Raw genomic sequence first — 19497 nt, 5'->3', positions numbered from 1 at the left:
AGAGGGAAGGAGAGGTAAAGATGAAAGGATGTGGATTTTAAGGGAGAGGGTAAGGAGTCATTCCAATCCCGGGAGTGGAAAGACTTACCTTAGGGGGAAAACCACCTTCCCTACCCTCTGGCTCCTACCCTTGTCACTGCCCCCAATGTAAAACCTGTCCCATGCACCCTCCCACCACCACCTACTCCAGTCTTGTAACCCGGAAGGTGTACACGATCAAAGGCAGAGCCACATGTGAAAGCACCCACGTGACTTACCCAACTGACATGCCTACACTGTGAAGCCTTCTATGTGGGAATGACAAGCAACAAACTGTCCATTCGCATGAATGGAAACAGGCAGACAGTGTTTGTTGATAATGAGAATCACCCTGTGGCCAAACATGCCTTGGTGCACGGCCAGCACATCTTGGCACAGTGTTACACCGACCGGGTTATCTGGATACTTCCCTCTGACACCAACCTATCAGAACTCCGGAGATGGGAACTTGCCCTTCAATGTATTCTCTCTTCCCATTACCCACCAGGCCTCAACCTCTGCTCATTTCAAGTTGCCGCCCTCGTACATCACCTGTCATTCAACAACATCTTTGCCTCTGTACTTTCGCCTCAACTGACATCTCTGCCCATCCTCTTTGAATTTACATATGTCTGCCTGTGTCTGTGTATGTGCGGATGGATATGTGTGTGTGTGTGTGAGCATATACCTGTCCGGATTGGAATGACTCCTTACCCTCTCCCTTAAAACACACATCCTTTTGGCTTTCCCTCTCCTTCCCTCTTTCCTGATGAAGCAGCCTTGGGTTGCGAAAGCTTGAAATCTGTGTGTGTGTGTGTGTGTGTGTGTGTGTGTGTGTGTGTGTGTGTGTGTGTGTGTGTGTGTGTGTTGTGTGTGTGTGTGTGTTTGTGTGTTTTTTATTGTGTCTATCTACCAGCGCTTTCTCGGTTGGTAAGTCACAGCATCTTTGTTTTTTATATGTCTTTCATATATATATGAATGATCCCTTCACATATTTTGCTTAAAATACATGTAAAACCAAGTGGTCAGCAGTTTTTGCTATTGCCTCTTAATCCTTCTCCCTTGCACACAGATATTACTGCTGCTGCTGTCCATTCATATGGGAGCATACAATTACTTATACAGAAGTTTAAAAGGAATCTTTATAATATCTCAATGCTCCCACCATGATTTTTAGAATTTTTACTTATTCTGTCAACCCTTGCAAATTTCCTCACTTGTATTGCTTTCACAGCAATAGAAATGTCTCTGATGTTAAAGATGAACTGTTTGACAACTTCCCTCTTTTGTGACCTTCACATCCCTGCCCCCTGCCCTCCACCCCAACCGTAACCATTGTTCTACTGTACTGTATGTTTGCTTTCTTGCATCCCTTGATATTACTGTCATCTGCTTGAATGTTTGGAATTGTCCTTCGTGTTCCTTTATGGTATTGTGTATACCCAACCATACTCCTCCATTTCCCTTGATAACCCTTCCTTCTTACAATCAGTTATTCCAGGAAGCACCTTTTTCTTTTTGCTTCTCTCTTAACATTATTTAACTCAATCATTTGGGTTTCAACCCATGGTATTAGAGGTTCCAAACCCACCGATACGCAGTAATCCACATGTGTGACCTATCCTCTTTTCATGCCTAACCAGTATGCTCTAAATGTGATAATTCACTGGAACTACAGTGGATATTACTATCTCCTACCAGGACTCCAATAACTGATGTCATCATGTTATGTGATCTTTGTACCTTTCTAAAAAATGTATTTTATTGATAATTACTTTCCAAGCATTTGTGATTATTATGCATACTGTTGGAATTCTACTGGCCCTGTGAGAGTATCAGGAGGGCTCTGTTTGTTGGAGGGCTCTGTATATTGGTTCACACAGGTTTCATTAGTGAGTAGATTTCCCTCACTGCCATATGAGAAACAATAGCAGTGTGAGTACGAACGTCCCCCATCCAATTATGAATTACTATGGGCACTTATGTACCTTGAGCTGGCCACCTTAATCTGAGCCCCCTCCCCCTCCCCAATGTGTCCTGTGTAGGGATATCAACGCACACCACTGACCTCTTGGGGAGGCGGGGGGGGGGGGGGGGGGGGGGCAGGGGGACAGTACATCACCAGGTAGGGGGCATACTGATTGAAGTACTGCTTACTATCTCGATCTGTCTCACTTTCCTGTGGTGATGTCACTTCCTCATCACTTCATAACAATCCAGTTGCCATAATGGGCTCTCGAAAGTGCCAACTAGCACTGGTATACCTCTGCTGTCATCTCTGTTGTTAAATTGCATCTGTAATATTGCTGGAGATGTCTCTATGACACAATCATCTACACTGCTGGAACTGCTATTGTTCTCCCTGTGGGGGTTCTACACTGTTGGGTGCACCTTGGAGGACCAAAGACATGCAGCAGTTATTCAGATCTGTTGAAGGGCACTACAACATCCCAAGTGAAATCCTTCAGAGACTGCACACAACACATTGAAGCTGCTCTGTGCAAAGGCTCATTACTTAATAAAACATAAAACACAATAAGAGAGGATGCTATGAGTGCTACATTCTCTCCTTGGGAACGTGCCTCTTCTGCCCAGGTGTGGGCCAAGCTCTGCAGTCTACTGGAAAAATCTCCTCTTTTGCGGTGATTTTTCTACAGATGCATTGACTTTTGGTAAACATCTCATGACTCACTATCTGACAATGTGTGAATCCTCTCTTCACATGGCTACCTTCTAAATGAACAAAAGAATAGCTGAAGACATCCCCCTATCTTTAATCTCTGTTAACCCTGAATTGTATTCGTCTCTTGATACTTTGTCTGCATTATAAATTTGGTCTGCTGTGAAATTCTCTTCCACCAATTTCTGGAACTCCTCATGGAAGGAATCATCTGCCACAACAATTGAACTAAGCTGATCTCTTTGCATGGTACATTCATAAATCCTGTAATGTCGTTTGAATCTGGTTATCCATCCAGATGAGGAATTTAATTATTTTTCTAACCCTAGAGCTTCAAGAAAAAGTTTAGTTTTTGTCAACACACATTGCGCCTAAAACAATATCTTCTACTCTACTTATTTTTGGCTAAACCACTGCATAAGAGCAGAAGGTAATTCATCAAATGTAGATATCTCAATGCTTCTTCACGCAGGTGGAACTAGAATCACATTTCCTGACAAAATCTTGTATTTCCTGCTTATTCTTTTTAATGACCCGAACAGTTTGCATTCCAGTACTGTAATCAGCACTTAGCTTCACAGCAGTTTCCCCCTCTCAAATCTTTCATTTAATTCCAATTCTTGTTTTAATGTCAAGACATTTCTTTCATTTCTGTCGTCTGTTTTTATAAATATGTTTTAACTTGCAAACTTGAATCATTGACACTTACATGCAGATTAACACAAGAATGTTGAGTTAGTTTTTGATTTATGTGGAACAGGCTGGCCAGTAACAATGGAAATGATGCTCTTATCATATGACAAGTGTTTAAACAATAGAAATGGCATTTATTGTCACCTGACAGAATGTTTATTGTTATTTGCTAGAGAAAAATACTGTATTGTATTTCTTTTTGGGCACATGAATAATACGCAAACCAGATAATCCATTTTGTGCATAAGTGACATAACTTCCTTTAAGGGAAATTTCAGTGTGAAAGGCAATCTGCCTTTCATGTTGACATGATTAAAAATGAATTTCCAAATTTCTGAATGCTGAAGCTCTTAATAAAATCTCTTCTCCCACTTATATAACCTCACCAGTGGAATATATACATATTACAGACTTAAGAAACACAAAGAAATACTACCACAGTGGAATGTTTGTTCCTCAGCCCATAATCTCTTAGTAACCTGTGACATTCTTTAGTAACCTGCAACAAATTCATGAGTCAGGACCTTGCTTCATTACAAGAGCACATAAATACTAAAAGACAAGTTTATATTTTAGTGGAACAAAAATTTCAAGTTATCTCTAAAGTAAGGTAAGTCATCTTTTACAATATTGTTTATTTTCAGAGGCACCAACAGAGGAGTGGAGAAAAATTCTAGAAATTAATGTTCTTGGACTTAGCATCTGCACAAGAGAGGCTGTACAAGGCATGTTACAGAGAGGAGTTAATGATGGTTTTATTATCCATATTAGCAGGTAAATAGGTGTCCTTTTATGGCCCCAAATTTATTTATAAATGAAATTTCATGTTGCAATAGCAATACACGCACACAAGATAATATATTATGGCCATAAATCTTACCTGTAAAAACTTTAATCATTAATGTCAGATCTACATGATTCCTTACTCTTATATTTGTGTTTACTGTTCTCCATAAGCTTACTTCCTGAGTAAATTTGGCCTTAAAAACAATGGTGTGACGAGAACTTACAAAAATTGCAGGACAAATGGCTGGTATACAATGACATAATCATGGCAGAGGGTGATAAAGAAGCAGTATCACTTGTAACAGGATGAGGTTTTTTTTTTTTTTTTTAATTGGGCATGTGAGATTATAGTGGTGTAAGTTACTGTAATTATTGTTCTTGCTTCAGAACTGTAAACAAAATGTAATAATGAACCCACTGTTATGTCATTCAGTTAGACATAGTGATGTATGCAGGATACAGTAGGAGAGCAAGCCATAAATTTGATCTTGCACCAGAAATTCATGTCCCCTATGTTTGTAAAACTTAAGTTGAAACAAAGTACATACATTGACAATTTTTATTTTGGCTGGAGCCACAGTCCTGGTAAGTTTATTGAATAATGCTGCCACCATTTGACTGTAATAATTTTTATTTTATTTTTATACGATCCAGATTTTAGCCATAGGCCATTTTCAAGTACAAAATCTGGAATAAACAATAGAAGCATAAATCACAAAAGCAAGAAATCAGCAAACACGAAAAATAGCGTACAAATACCATGATTCTTTACCTTATTTATATGTCAGAAGACTTCAGATGGGTATGAGATAAAAGCCCAAGTCAAGAAAGTATATCTGGACATATAGGCCAAGCCTGCCATTAGTAAAAGTGAGAACATCTCTAAAATCCTTAAACATGTGACAGTCTATCGTTTCTACACCCTGTAGCACAGCTATTATGTGAACTGATGACCAATAAACAGGTATGTGCTGCAATATTGTGTCTGAACAACAACTGACATGGACACAATTGATATGATCTTCCAAATATCATCTGAGGCACATCACACTCTGCACAATGCAATGTGTGATGTGTTAGGAAACAAGGTAGATGAACTATTTATTTTGCGTGATAATTCCATTATTTTTGCATACATTGATAAATAGATGTTTGCAGTACATGACATGGAATTCCACTGTTACAGTTCACACGTAAACATCGTGAAGTGTCATGTAGTAATGTGTTTGTAACAAACATAGAATTTCTACCTTGTAATACAGTTCATTATGTGAAATATGGTGCACTATATAGGTGAGTAGTAATATGTATTGTTAAAAGTTGCAGCAGCAGTATGCAATTACTCCCAAAAGTCCCTCGCACCAGCACAACAACCACGGAAATCACAATGCAGTGGTGATGAAATGGTGGGGGAGATAACAGAATATAAGACATTATTCAAAGTGGATAGGAGTGGCAGTGGTGTGGGTGGCAAGAGAGGAGTTATTGAGGGGAAGGGAGTAGTCTGAAGAAGTGGATGCTCAAAGGGGTAGTGGATGGGGGCCAAGAATTCATAAGGTTATTGGACTCAGATCCATACTATCTGACAAATATGAATAAAACCTTTGTAGAGTCTATGTTATAAAATTTAATGAAGCATCAATAAAATATGTGTCCCCGTCTATAACATTCATTGCAAAGCTGCTTGAGTATCTGTGGTTCACATGTAGACAACAATTTGCATGTTTAAACAAATGATATAGGACAGGATGAGGTGGGGGGGGGGGGGAGAGGGAGGGGGAGGGAAGCAATATAATCAGTGCTACTACGAATAACTGCCTTCCAGTATTTGTATTAACATTGGTCATATTGGCCCTCCCTCCCCCTCTTTCGTATCATTCAATTACACTTGTTATTTTCCGCAACCACTTCACAGTGGCTTATTTCCCAACATGTTCAATAGTTGCAGATGTAGATACGGTGAATGTAATTCTCATGATTACTTAAATGTGTTATCAAAAATATAATTACACTCACCAATAGTTTTACAGACATCAGATGACCCATATATTTCTAGTGGTTACTCAAAGCTGCTTGGAAAATGTAAATGTGTTTCCAAATATTTGGTGAATGTTTCATTACCCCCTCCAGTCCCTCACCCACCCCTCCCCACATCATCTGCTTCCTCAAACTAACCACTTCCTTTTCCCACTATACAGCTTCTGTCATCCCCTTCCGTTTTTTACTGCTTCATTTTGTTTCTGTAAATTTCTATTAATCCTCATCCCCCCCACCCCCGCAAAATCACACTTTTTAAAAATATTCTTTAAACTTAAAAAAAAATTTTAAATTATTCTACACAATTATGCTCTGTTTCTGTAGACATCATGTAACAGCCATCGAAATTAATCCGTAATTGTTCCATTACACAGCATATTTCATATGTTACCATCCAATGAACTTTCTATATATTGTTTTTAGAATAACAACTACTGTTTTACACTAATATTTCTTTATTTTTATTTTTACATGTGAATAAATAGAAGCATCACAGATGCAGATGTAGTAGTTTTATACAAAATGTTAAATTACTTTCTGTTATTCTTAATAGCATTAGTTACCTTTGTGCCCACCCCCACCCCAAAATATTCTTTTATGTCTGAAGCTTGCATCAGTGGCTTTTACCTAATATCTTTTACATCTTATGTGTTTTATTGCCTGACATCAAACAATGGAAAATCCAGGATGGAATGTAACAATACCAGAGAAGGAAAGTTGCTACTCACCATATAGTGGAGATGCTGAGTCGTGATAGGCACAACAAAAAGATTCACATAATTAAAGCTTTTGGCCATTAAGGCCTTAGTGTGTGCACTTGTTTGTGTGTCTACTGCTGACACATACTCATGTAAACGCAACTTGCACACACGTCTGCAGTCTCAGAGCACTGAAACCACACTGCGAACAGCAGCACCAGTGCATGGTGGGAGTGTCAACTGGGTGGGGGTAAGGAGGAGGCCAGGGCAGGGAAGGGGAGGGATAATATTGTGGGAGTGGCGGACAGTGAAGTGTTGCAGCTTAGACAGAGGGCAGGAGAGAAAGTGCGGAGGGGGAGGGGGTAATGGAAAGGAGAGAAATAAAAAGAAAGAAATTAAAAGACTGGGTGTGGCAGTGAAATGATAGCTGTGTAGTGCTGGAATGGGAACAGGGAGGGGGCTAGATGGGTGAGGACAGTGATTAACGAAGGTTGAGGCCAGGAGGATTACGGGAACATAGGATGTATTGCAGGGAAAGTTCCCATCCGCGCAATTCAGAAAAGCTGGTGTTGGTGGGAACGATCCATATGGCACAGGCTGTGAAGCAGTCATTTGTGAGGGATATCATGTTTGGCAGCATGTTCAGCAACAGGATGGTCCACTTGTTTTTTGGCCACAGTTTGTCAGTGGCCGTTCATGTGGACAGACAGCTTGTTGGTTGTCATGCCTACATAGAATGCAGCACAGTGGTTGCAGCTTAGCTTGTAAATCACATGAATGGTTTCACAGGTAGCCCTGCCTTTGATGGGATAGGTGATGTTAGTGACCGGACTGGAGTAGGTGGTGGTAGGAGGATGTATGGGACAGGTCTTGCATCTAAGTTTATTACAGGGGTATGAGCCATGAGGTAAGGGATTGGGAGCAGGAGTTGTGTAAGTATGGATGAGTATATTGTGTAGGTTTGGTTGACGGCGGAATGCCACGGTAGGAGGGATGGGAAGGATAATGGGCAGGACATTTCTCATTTCAGGGCATGACAAGAGGTAATTGAAACCCTGGCAGAGAATGTAATTCAGCTGCTCCAGTCGCAGATGGTACTGAATTATGAGGGGAATGGTCCTCTGTGGCTGGACTGTGGGACATTGGGAGGTGGTGGGAGACTGGAAAGATAAGGCACGGGGGATTTGTTTTTGTACAAGGATGGGAGGATAATTACGGTCAGGTATATTTTGAGAGGAACTGCTCGTCACTGCGGATGCGATGACCATGGGTGGCTAGGCTGTATGGAAGGGACTTCTTCGTATGGAATATGTGACAGCTGTCGAAGTGGAGGTATTGCTGGTGGTTAGTAGGTTTGATATGGATGGAGGTACTGATGTAGCCATCTCTGAGGTGAAGGTCAACATCTAGGAAGGTGGCTTTTGGGTTGAGTAGGACCAGGTGAAGCAAATGGGGGAGAAGTTTCTGAAGGAATGTGAATAAGGTGTCATCACCTTCAATCTAGATAGCAAAGATGTCACGAATGAATCTGAACCAGGTGAGGGGTTTAGGATTCTGGGTTTTTAGAAAGACTTCCTCTAGATGGCCCATGAATAGGTTAGCATAGGATGGTGCCATGCGGGTGCCCATAGCCGTACCGTGGATTTGTTTGTGGGTAATGCCTTCAAAGGAGAAGTAATTGTGGGTGAGGATATAGTTGGTCATGGAGACTAGGAAGAGGGTTGTTGGTTTGGAATCCATAGGGTGTCTGGAAAGGAAGTGTTCGATAGCAGTAAGGCCATGGGCATTAGGAATGCTAGTGTACAGGGAGGTGGCATCAATAGTGACGAGCAGGGCACCATGTGGTAAAGGGTCAGGAACTGTGGAGAGTCGATCGAGGAAATGGTTGGTATCTTTTATATAGGAGGATAGGTTCCGGGAAAAAGGTTGAAGGTGTTGGTCTAGGAGAGCAGAGATTCTCTGTGTGTGATTCTTTTTGTTGTGCCTATCACGACTCAGCATCTCTGTTATATGGTGAGTAGCAACTTTCCTTCTCTGGTATTGTTGTTACCTGACATTTTAAATAGTTGCAGATGTAGACATGGGTGCATATACTTCTAATGGTTACTTAAATGTATATGTCTTCAAAGTGTGACTATGCTCTCCAGTCCTTTTACAAATTCTTGATTATCCCGTGTATTTATAGCAGTTATGTAAAAGTGTCTGGAATACACGTAAATGTGTTTCAAATATTTTATAAATATTCGATAACTGATTACCCCTGCACCCTACCTCTCCCCAATTACCCAACTACTCAAACTATCTACCTCTTTCCCACCTACACCTTTCTTATTCAAATCCTCCCCTCCACCATTCTGTTGACTCCTCCGCTGCATCCATGTTCCTTCCCACTCCCCACCATTTCATCACCCTTGAATTGTGGTTTCCTTGGCTGATTGTGCTGGTGTGAGGGAATTTGGGGAGCATTTGCATACTGCTGTTGCAGTTCGTAACAATACATATTACTACTCACCTACATAGTGTGCCCAATTTTACATAAAGAACTTATTACGAAGAAAAAATTCTATGTTTGTTACAAATATATTATGATAAGACAATTCACAACGTTTACATGTGAACTTGAACAGTGGATCTTGTGGCATTTATTATGTTCTCTGGTGCTGGTGTGCTTCACCATTCTTGACACCAGGTGCAATGCCACCTTTACTTTAGCTAGTTGAATGTGAGGTATGTTAGCAATGGTTACCTGTAATAATGGTTATGAGCTGGACCTGCTAGTCAGTTCCAACTTGACTTCTTGCTGTGCTCAGTAACATTTTTCCAAAGTGCGAGCACAATAACAATTGCAGTTCACAAGCATATAACAAAAGCGTCTAGTCTGGACCTTCTCCCAAATTCACCCAGTCTCTTTTGTGCCTTTACTATTATTGACATTATTGGAAAGATCTGCTTGTGTATTCTGTGGTGGCCCTTATACACCTCCTTCAGCTCATGGCAGCATGGAATAGTGCACTCCTTCAGCAAAAGCAAATGCTTGTCCACTACTCTGACTGGACACCCAGGTTTCACCTTATCTCACTTGACTCTCTACAAAGAGGCACATCCTGTCAGTGTACCATTTTTACAACATCCATCTAACAAGGGAACCTCCCCATTGCACCCCCCTCAGATTTAGATATAAGTTGGCACACTGGATACACCTTGAAAAACTGAACACAGACCAATCAAGAAAACAGGAAGAAGTTGTGTGGAACTATGAAAAAATAAGCAAAATATACAAACTGAGTAGTCCATGCACAAGATAGGCAACATCAAGGTTAACAGAGCTCAGGAGTGCCGTGGTCCCATGGTTAGCATGAGCAGCTGCGGAAAGGAAGGTCCCTGGTTCTAGTCTTCCCACCAGTGAAAAGTTTAATTTTTTATTTTCACAAAGTTATGATCAATCCATTCATTCATTGACGTCTCTGTTCACTGTAATAAGTTTAGTGTCTGTGTTTTGTGACCGCACCGGTAAACCGTGCGATTAGTAGACGAAAGGATGTGCCTCTCCAATGGGAACTGAAAACATTTAATCGCAAGGTCATAGGTCAACCGATTCCTCCACAGGAAAACACATCTGATATATTCTATACGACACTGGTGACGGCATGTGCGTCACATGACAGGAATATGTTGTTGACCCACTTAACTTGTACACTTGGCGAATGGGTAACAAGATTTTTCTACCTTATCCGATTTCGGTTTCCTTCTGGATGTGATAATCACTCCCAAAAAGGTGATGAAAACATAAGAGTTTGTCACATAAACTGAAAATAAAAAATTAAACTTTTTGCTTCAGGGAAGACTTGAACCCAGGACTTCTCGTTCCGCCCCTGCTCACGCTACCACGGGACCACAGCGCTCCTGAGCTCATATGAGCCTTGATATTGCCTATCTTGCGCATGGACTACTCAGTTTGTATATTTTGCTTATTTTTTCGTAGTTGCACACAACTTCTTCCTGCTTTCTCGATTGATCTGTGTTCAGTTTTTCAAGGCCTATCCATTGTACCAACTTATGACTAAATCTGAGGAGGGTGCAATGGGGAGGTTCCCTTGTAAGCTATTATAGTATTTTCTTTCTATGTTTTGTTCATGTGGCTATCCTTCATAGTTTGAAGAACATAATGGTGCACCATGGCCTTTCCCATGGAAATGTTATGGTACATCACACACTCACTAATTGCAAATGGAGGATATTGCATTAACAACCCTTTTACTTCTTTACATCACTCAATCATACATTTTAGTCTTAGATATTATACTACTATGAATTCACTATTGAACATTTTCTCCAATCCTTAATAATACTCTGCATTTGTTTTAAGTATCTCCTTAACATTCTCAAATTTATTTAAGTTGAAAATTCATCATACCTACTTTTTTCTTTTTAATTACAATCTGTTGGTCAAAGGGAACTCTGGGTTCCAAACCAGTAAGATTCAAAATGGTATTTATACTTCTCATATAAGAATACTGTGTTTGGATAAACATCACATTGTAAGTCAAATAAGGCAGATTCAGAAATGTTCCAGAACTGAAACCTTACTTTTTAGGACCAAACCTCAGAACACAGTACAGCTGGCACAGTGAATCTCAGAAAAAGGTGTCATAATTCCCTTACTACTGTCAAATCATACTTTCTTCAGTCTGAAGGAAAACTCATTTCAAATCAAACATTTGTCCACCACTAAGCATTCTCCACTGTACAGTATTTCCAGGGATTGTTACTCTTTGCCCCTTGTATACAAACTTGATGGGACATACACCCCTCAGCTCATTATCCCATCACCATGAAAAATGTGGTTTGGGCATCTATCTGTCCTTCATTTCCACCCTAAGGTTCGCTTTTCAACATTTTTGTCACATTTACAGGTGCCTCCCTACCAGACCTTTTGAATTCCAGCTCTCTTCACTGTACACTTTGTTTGTGTTTTCCTTTTGATTATCAGTGTCTCCTTAACTTAACTATGGCACATTCTCTTCCCATCTCCCCACTTGAAACTGTTTAAATTTTTGAAAATTCACTTCTTCTGCTATCATTCACTTATTACACTCTGTCCTCACTGTAACGGTCGACATATGCAGCATTTTTCATGCTCCCTGGTGTCGCTATGCTTCACTGTACTTGACACCAGATGTACTGCTACTTTCTCTTAGCTGGTTGAATGTACAATATGTTAACACTGGATTAACAGTTACCAATAATGATGGTGGTGGTGGTGGTGGTGATGGTGGTGATGATGATGATAATTTGCTGGCCAGCTAATCAGATTCAGCTTGACTTCTTGTAAAGTTCTATAGGTCCTTTTCCAAAGTGCTTCATTGATTATGGTACTCAACCATGTAACAATAACCTTCTGCCAAAATCAACTGGTGTCTTTCATGTTTTTATTATTATTATTGACATTATGGAAGAGGTCTGCTTGTATATTTTATGGTGGCCCCTCCAGAGCAAGTTCACCTGGCTGTAGCATAAAATAGTGCACTCCAGAAGCAACTGTACATGCCCGCTCACTGTTCAGCCTGCACATCCAGGTAGTGCCTTATCTCGACTCTGTACAAAAAGACACCTCTCATCATTGTACTATTTTTATAATGCCTTCATGCAGCAGTCCTTCATGCTTTTAAGAGCGTAACCATGTGCCATGGCCTTTCCCATTGAAATGTTATGAGACACCGTAACCTCCATGCCGTAAAATGTAAATTATGTTATGTAGCAATGTAAGCAAAATGAACAGTTCAGCTACCCCTAACACAACAGAGATTGCATTATGCGGACTGTGATGTGTCTCAGGTGATCTTTGGAAGAATGTTTTATATGTGTCCATGTCAGTTGTTGCAATATTATGAAAAGAAAAGTTGACACTCTCCATATAATGGAGATGCTGAGTCACAACAAAAAGACAGTTCTAAATAAAGCTTTTGGCCCTTAAGGCCTTCTCAAACACACACACACACACACACACACACACACACACACACACACACACACACAGACATATACATACAACTTGCACACCTATTTTTGATGGATACCTTATGGGCTGAAAGCTTTATTTGGAACAGTCTTTTTGTCATGCCTATCTGCAACTCAGAATCTCCATTATATGGTGAGCAGCAACTTTCCTTTTCATAATATTGTTACATTTCATCCTAGATTTTCCATGTCAGCTGTTGTTCAGACACAATAGTGTGGTGACTGCTTGTTTATTGGTTAGCAGTTTCATATAACACCTGTGCTATACAGCCCAGAAATGAAAGTCTGTAATATATTTAAGCACTTTACAGACGTTGTCACTGGTCTCCGACTAGATACGCTTTTTCGACAAGGACTTGTATTTCATACAAGTCTGATGTCTTTTGACATATAAATAAGTTCATGTTTGTGCTGTTTCTTGCTTTAGTGATTTATGCTTCTATTGTTTATTCCAGCTTTTGTATTAGAAAATGGCTTAAGGCTGAAATCTGGATTGTATAACAATAAAATAAATTTACTGCAGTCATATGGTAGCAGCATTATTTAAAAACAATTATCAGAAAGAATATGGTTAAATATACAATCCTGTGACTTCCTAGTCTGCAAGAATGAGCAAAAACTGCTGTTCGCTGGATTTCGTTAAAAAATTTCTACAATTTGATACCAAGTAAAGTCTACTCCAAGACTGTGAAAATTTTATTGACATCTGGACCCTTTATTAAATGGATTAAATTAAGTGTGAAATAATTAATACATGACTGCCATGATTTTTTAATACATTACCAGTTTCTTAAGTTGCTGTCATTCCTGTTTCTTTTTTCAGTATTTCTGGCATTTATCCCCCAAGAGCATCAAATTTCAGCATGTATGGTGCAAGCAAGCATGCAGTTCAGGTACTGACAGAGGGCTTATTAAAGGATTTAGCTGAAAGAAACTCGGGAATCAGAGTTACGGTACAGTATTCAGTTCCAAACTTTTTTTTGTAGTTAAATGGTCAACCATTATAGAAATACATTGAGTATTAAATTTTGGACACTGAAAAATCACACACAGAATAAAACATAATATGTAAATGTTAAAATTTTACCTTGCATAGTACACAAAACATGACTGTAACAAGTTCTGTGCTCATCATTTTCGCAGCAGCTGTATATAAATTACAGTAGTTCAAAAGAAAAATGCCATTTGCATGCTACACATTTAGTTATAAAAATGTTAGTGAATTGTTTTAAATTTATAACCTATTTGTGCAAGTTGCCAGGTATGTTAAAAGTTATGATAAGGTGAAAATTTAGAAACTGAAAAATTGTGTAGAGCAACATACAGAAGCATGTGCCTCTGAGCTTAAACTAAATAATGGTAATTTTAGAATTGTAACTGTGTCTAGATCCCAACTGGGAAATTTTCAACTATTTCTCAATTACTTGGATTACTTGCTGTTGTGCTCTCTGTCAGACAGAGGGAAGCAAATTATTATTTGTGGTAATTTCAGTGTAGATTTCCTGAAAGCTTCTGTTGGGGTCAATGATCTTGAAGTATTACTCTACTCATTCAATTTGATATTTGTTAATGATTTTCCTACTCAGAGAGCACAGGAAAGCAACCTACTGATAGATAATTTACCTTGGTCTGTGAAAATATTTAGTCAAATAAACATTCATCCACTTATGAAGGGTCTTTCTGACCATGATGCACAGCTAGTTACAGTACATGACATAGCTCCATACAGTAATGCAAAACAGTTCTACCAAATTGTATGTTCAGTCAACGATTTAATGATTGCATATTTTAGGAAAAGTTTGTGGCAGTTTTTTATTTATTTATTTATTTTGATCCAACATTAACTGATACCAAAAAAATTATTTTTGTTGCAGTCCTGTGGATAAATCAGAGCCTTACTTACTAGAGTTACATATTATTCCCTGGCATTATTATCTACACAACTTTTTCTAAATTTAGTTGGGAGAACAATGTTACATATATGGACTATGCCTAAAAACAATTTACTATTGCAGTACATAGATTAAGGAGAGATGAGATGAGATGTGTACCAGGAATGTGATGTTAATTTAAAATATGACTTATTTCATCATACGTTTGTGAGTATTCCAGTAACTGGTAAAGGGAAAAGTGCATAACAGCAAGAAAGAGTAATGACCCAGAAGAAGTCAAATATTATAAAAACCACTGTACTGTATTAAGGAATGTTATTAAAAATTTAGAAGCATGAATATTATGTCTGAGATTAGAAACTCTGATTATAAAATTAAACGAACTTGAAATATTGTTTAAACAGGGCAACCAAGAGCACAGGAATATTGTATGGCAATCAACTGAATGAAAAATTTATTAACAAAAAGTCAGAGCTTGAAAATATTTTAAATAATCATTTTTTAAATGTTGTGGAGAAAATAGGATCAAGATGTAAAAGGCAAAGCTATATATGGAAGAGGGAATATCTATGCAATTTGATAAAATTGAAGTTCTGCATCTCCTTCTGATCAGTGTTTCAAAGTCAGTCTGTGAGTGTGACTGAATGGGTGATGTGGATGTTAGTTTTCCTGTCATCTGTTAAGAATTTTCAATAACAGTTTTACTGAATACTTCTCATTCAACTCTTTCATTGCAGTCAATATGCCCTGGGTTAGTAAAAACTGAGATCATGGATAACATGAAACATGTAGATAAAGAAAAGGTCTACTCACAGCTACCACATCTGCAACCAGAACATGTTGCTAATGCTGTTGTGTTTGTTTTATCACAGCCGCCAATTGTCCAGGTGGGTTCTCTCATGTACATACATATATATATTTATTTATTATTTCCCACCTTTTCTTTCTTTAATTTAAAAATCTATAGAGAAATGCATAGTTCGCAGTAATCTTACTAAAATTCCTTACTTCCCAGGTGCCTCTACTTGTAATACAGCCTGCTGGACAGAGAAGTATTACTGAAGTGAAGTAAACAGCTGATCAAAGCCTCTTTAGGGGCAGTGAAATGACAAATATCATATTATTTGATGTTTTATTTCTATACTAATCACCTGTGCTAATACAATACTTAATTTTCTCAAAGTTTTGGAATATTATCATTACACTTCATTCACATAAAAAGTGAACTCTACAGTCATCAGATTTAATATTGAAAGGCAGTGGTTGTCTACTAGATGCTGTTTACAAATTTGCTCTAAAAATAAAAACAAAAAAGATAAATATTACACACTGAATTACATATTTTTGCATGTGTAAACCAGTGACGTAGTGTATATTACCCCTGAAAGCACAGCACGTAGAAAGTAATGAAAGGATATTACTTTGGACTATTGGAAGTGCTGTTGATACACACTAAAAGATGACATTGATGAACCTAAGTGCTGCATGAAATGAATGCAATTGTCCTTGTAGAAGTTTCACCATGGCACTAATTTATAGGAGACTTAAAATAACACTCAACCTTCAAGGAACAATTCAATACATGCTCTGCAAATGAGACATGGTGACAGTGATTAGCTGAGACTCGTACATGCATGGATCAACAGTGCAATTAAAAATGGTGTGTTATTGGGGAAGTTTCTATCAATCTAAGTAATAGTTGTTTGGAACAAACACAATAGGTAAAGTGGATTGCACACCGAAAGTTTAAATATGGTAATTATGTAGTGAAGGTAACTTCACAAATTAATTTACATGGAATTTTACCAAATATTTGGCTGCTAAATAAATCCACAAGTGCTAAGAAAATTTACACATTAATCCACACTTAGTAAAAATAGTATTGTGGGGTAACAGTGGATTTTTAATGGCCTAAATTGGTACGTTACAACTAAAATGACAAACATATATACATTTTATTTCTTCCTTTTAACTTAGATTTTATATAGATAAACAGAGCGAGTCATGTTAGATATAGTACCCCTTTTATTTCTTGAACAGTTACACACGTCAAAACACTGTTTTCAGCAAATGTTAGAATGCTGAGGGACATGTGTGTTTTTGTTTGGTTAATATTTTTTAGCACTGTTATCAACTGAGATATTAAAGTAAGTACATTTATTAAAAAAAATGGAACCATACATTTTTATAACAGCATTTGATAGCTCTTGAAGACAAATACATTGACACAGCATTTGTTGATGTCGATGTTGAAACCTGGCAGAAAAAAAGAACAACCATGAGGAAATGCCCTAAAATTTGAGAGCATGGTAATTGGAATTGGCGTTAGTGATGCAAACACCACCAAGCGGAACTCTCATGCTATGCTGTGTCAGAATGTCAAAACATTTGCCTGCTTATGTGTCTGGACTGGAGGCCACTCATTTCTGCTTCAACATTCATTGTGTGCTGACATGTACACCAATGAAGAAAAGTTTGGTATGCTACTTTTATGTGGTGAATGTTAAAGGAATGCCATACAAACAGTACAGCAGTATGGTACTATCTATTTGGATCTCCAGTGTCCAACTTGTCAGGCAATGGCACATGTTATTAAGATGCTAGTGTGGACAGGCTGCTTGAACATAAAAAGAGGACAAGAAAGAAGATTGCAACTGCCAGAGAGCACAAAGAAGCTGTTCTAGCTATGGCACTGATGAATCCACACAGTGGTATGAGAATTGACCAACAAATGTGGAATCAGGCAGGCTTGTGCCATTTGCATCCTGCATCGACAGAATTTCCATCCCTATCACCTGCCTCTACATAAGGCACTCAACGACTGTGATTTTGAATGTTGTACAGAATTTTGTTGGTTTGCTCTTCAGCAGCTGAGAGATGAACCTACATTTGTGAAATATGTGTTCTTTACCAATGAAGCAATGTTTAGTAGCACCACTAATGTAAATTTGCATAACATGCACTACTGGGCAGCCAAAAATCCAGCTGCACCATAAATGGCCTTGGAGCATAATGGTATGGTGTGACATCATAGAAAACTACATTGTGGGAGCTTATGTCATCTCAGGAGTTCTAAATGGGCATTTGTACACACATTTTTGATGAACATTCTGCTGGTTCTTTTAGAAGAGATACCACTGGATATTAGATAGTGTATGTGGTTAAAACACGATGGTTTTCCAGCTTATTCACTGTATGTTGCAACACAAATACTGTATGAGAAATTTCCTGGATGTTGAATACGACAAAATTCTGTTGTTAAAATACCTGTGAGGCCCCACAATTGGACTCATGGGGAAGCACTCAAAGATGCAATCTATGATGAAGCCCTAATTACTCCAGATGATACGTCATTGAATCGGTACTGCATGGTCTACCATATTATCCACTGTAATTACATGTGTTCATCATTGTTTTGAACGGTGATTGCAAATGTGCCTTTCAGTCCATGGTCAACAGTTTGAACACATGCCTAAAGGACAAAATGATTTTTTTTGGAAGATGAAATTTATTGTTACCAAATCATTGTTAGTAAATTGTCCATTTCACTTATATATGTACAAAACTGCAGTGTCAAATAAGTCGACTGTGTATATTGCACATAGCTGGTAACACTGTCATTATGTGCTTACATTCAGCATGAAACGATGTTTTGTTAAACAAATATTTATTTTGCAGTATACAGGTGGTCACCAAATTATTTTTAATAAAATATTTATTTCAATGAATGTATCCCATATGATATAATATAGAGCAGTGTAGGTATAGACAATTATTTGACAGCATGTATTTTACCGTTAAGAAGCACACAGCAACATACAGGAAAATATAGTCAGATCTTCCTTCTAACAGTTAGATATTTAATATAGTAGTTGCTTTTTGCAGCATATAAGACATCTTTATTTTTGAAGAATGAACAGTTGATTTCTCTGTTTCAGATCACTTAAACCTGGGAGGATACTTAAATGTGACAGTTTTCCTAAGCCCTTTGTGATGTACTAGAGTCTAGCCTATCTCATATTTCCACATATAATATTCATTAGTGAACCTGCATCTAGGTCATAAGTAGGTTCAAGGGGAAATAAAGCTTTTGTTCTCATAATGTAGACCTTCTTTACAGTATACAAGTATGCAGCTTGGTCAAAGACACCTACTTGGCAGTGTTTACACTGCAAATGTCATTTCTGGCCATCATGCTTTCACATTCTAGAACATTTCTCAAATTTTTTCACAACATGCTTCAACATCAACATTAACAAATGCTGTAACACTGTAATTGTCTTCTCAAGACATATTGAAAGCAGTTATAAAAGTATATGGTTCTATTAAGAAAACTATACTTACTTCAATATCTCAGTTGATACCAGTGCTGAAAACATTAACCAAACAAAAACGTATGTGCCCCGTCGGCCTGGTGTACTGAACAGTATTGCAAGCACTATATGTGCCAATGAGCATGGTTGAGGACAGGTTGAGATGGATAGAGGAGGGATGGACACAGGGGGAAGGAGGAAATCGACAGACAGGGTGGAGGAGGAAGGAGAGATGGATGAGGTAGGTGGAAGATGAAGAGGAGTGGCGAACAGTCAGGAAAGGAAGAGGGGGGTTGGAGACTTATGGGGAGAAGCATATGGTCACAGGTGGGGTATGAAAGAAATGGGCAAAGATATGGGGA

At 38.5% G+C, this 19497-nt stretch overlaps 1 protein-coding gene across 1 annotated transcript in view; it reads left to right on the top strand.

Annotated features, from left to right (window-relative positions):
• Nucleotides 1-16095, top strand: part of LOC124777474 (farnesol dehydrogenase-like) — a 56928-nt gene extending 40833 nt beyond the window's left edge. The window contains exons 3-6 of the mRNA XM_047252901.1: nucleotides 4036-4165; nucleotides 13754-13883; nucleotides 15560-15709; nucleotides 15838-16095. Of these exons, the coding sequence (XP_047108857.1) occupies nucleotides 4036-4165; nucleotides 13754-13883; nucleotides 15560-15709; nucleotides 15838-15894 (467 nt within the window). The 3' untranslated portion in view covers nucleotides 15895-16095. The remainder of the gene's footprint in view (nucleotides 1-4035; nucleotides 4166-13753; nucleotides 13884-15559; nucleotides 15710-15837) is intronic.
• Nucleotides 16096-19497: the final 3402 nt, after the last annotated feature.

The sequence above is a fragment of the Schistocerca piceifrons genome, chromosome 2, assembly GCF_021461385.2.
Source record: "Schistocerca piceifrons isolate TAMUIC-IGC-003096 chromosome 2, iqSchPice1.1, whole genome shotgun sequence".
Taxonomy (NCBI): domain Eukaryota; kingdom Metazoa; phylum Arthropoda; class Insecta; order Orthoptera; family Acrididae; genus Schistocerca; species Schistocerca piceifrons.
This window is presented reverse-complemented; position numbering and strand designations above follow the sequence as displayed.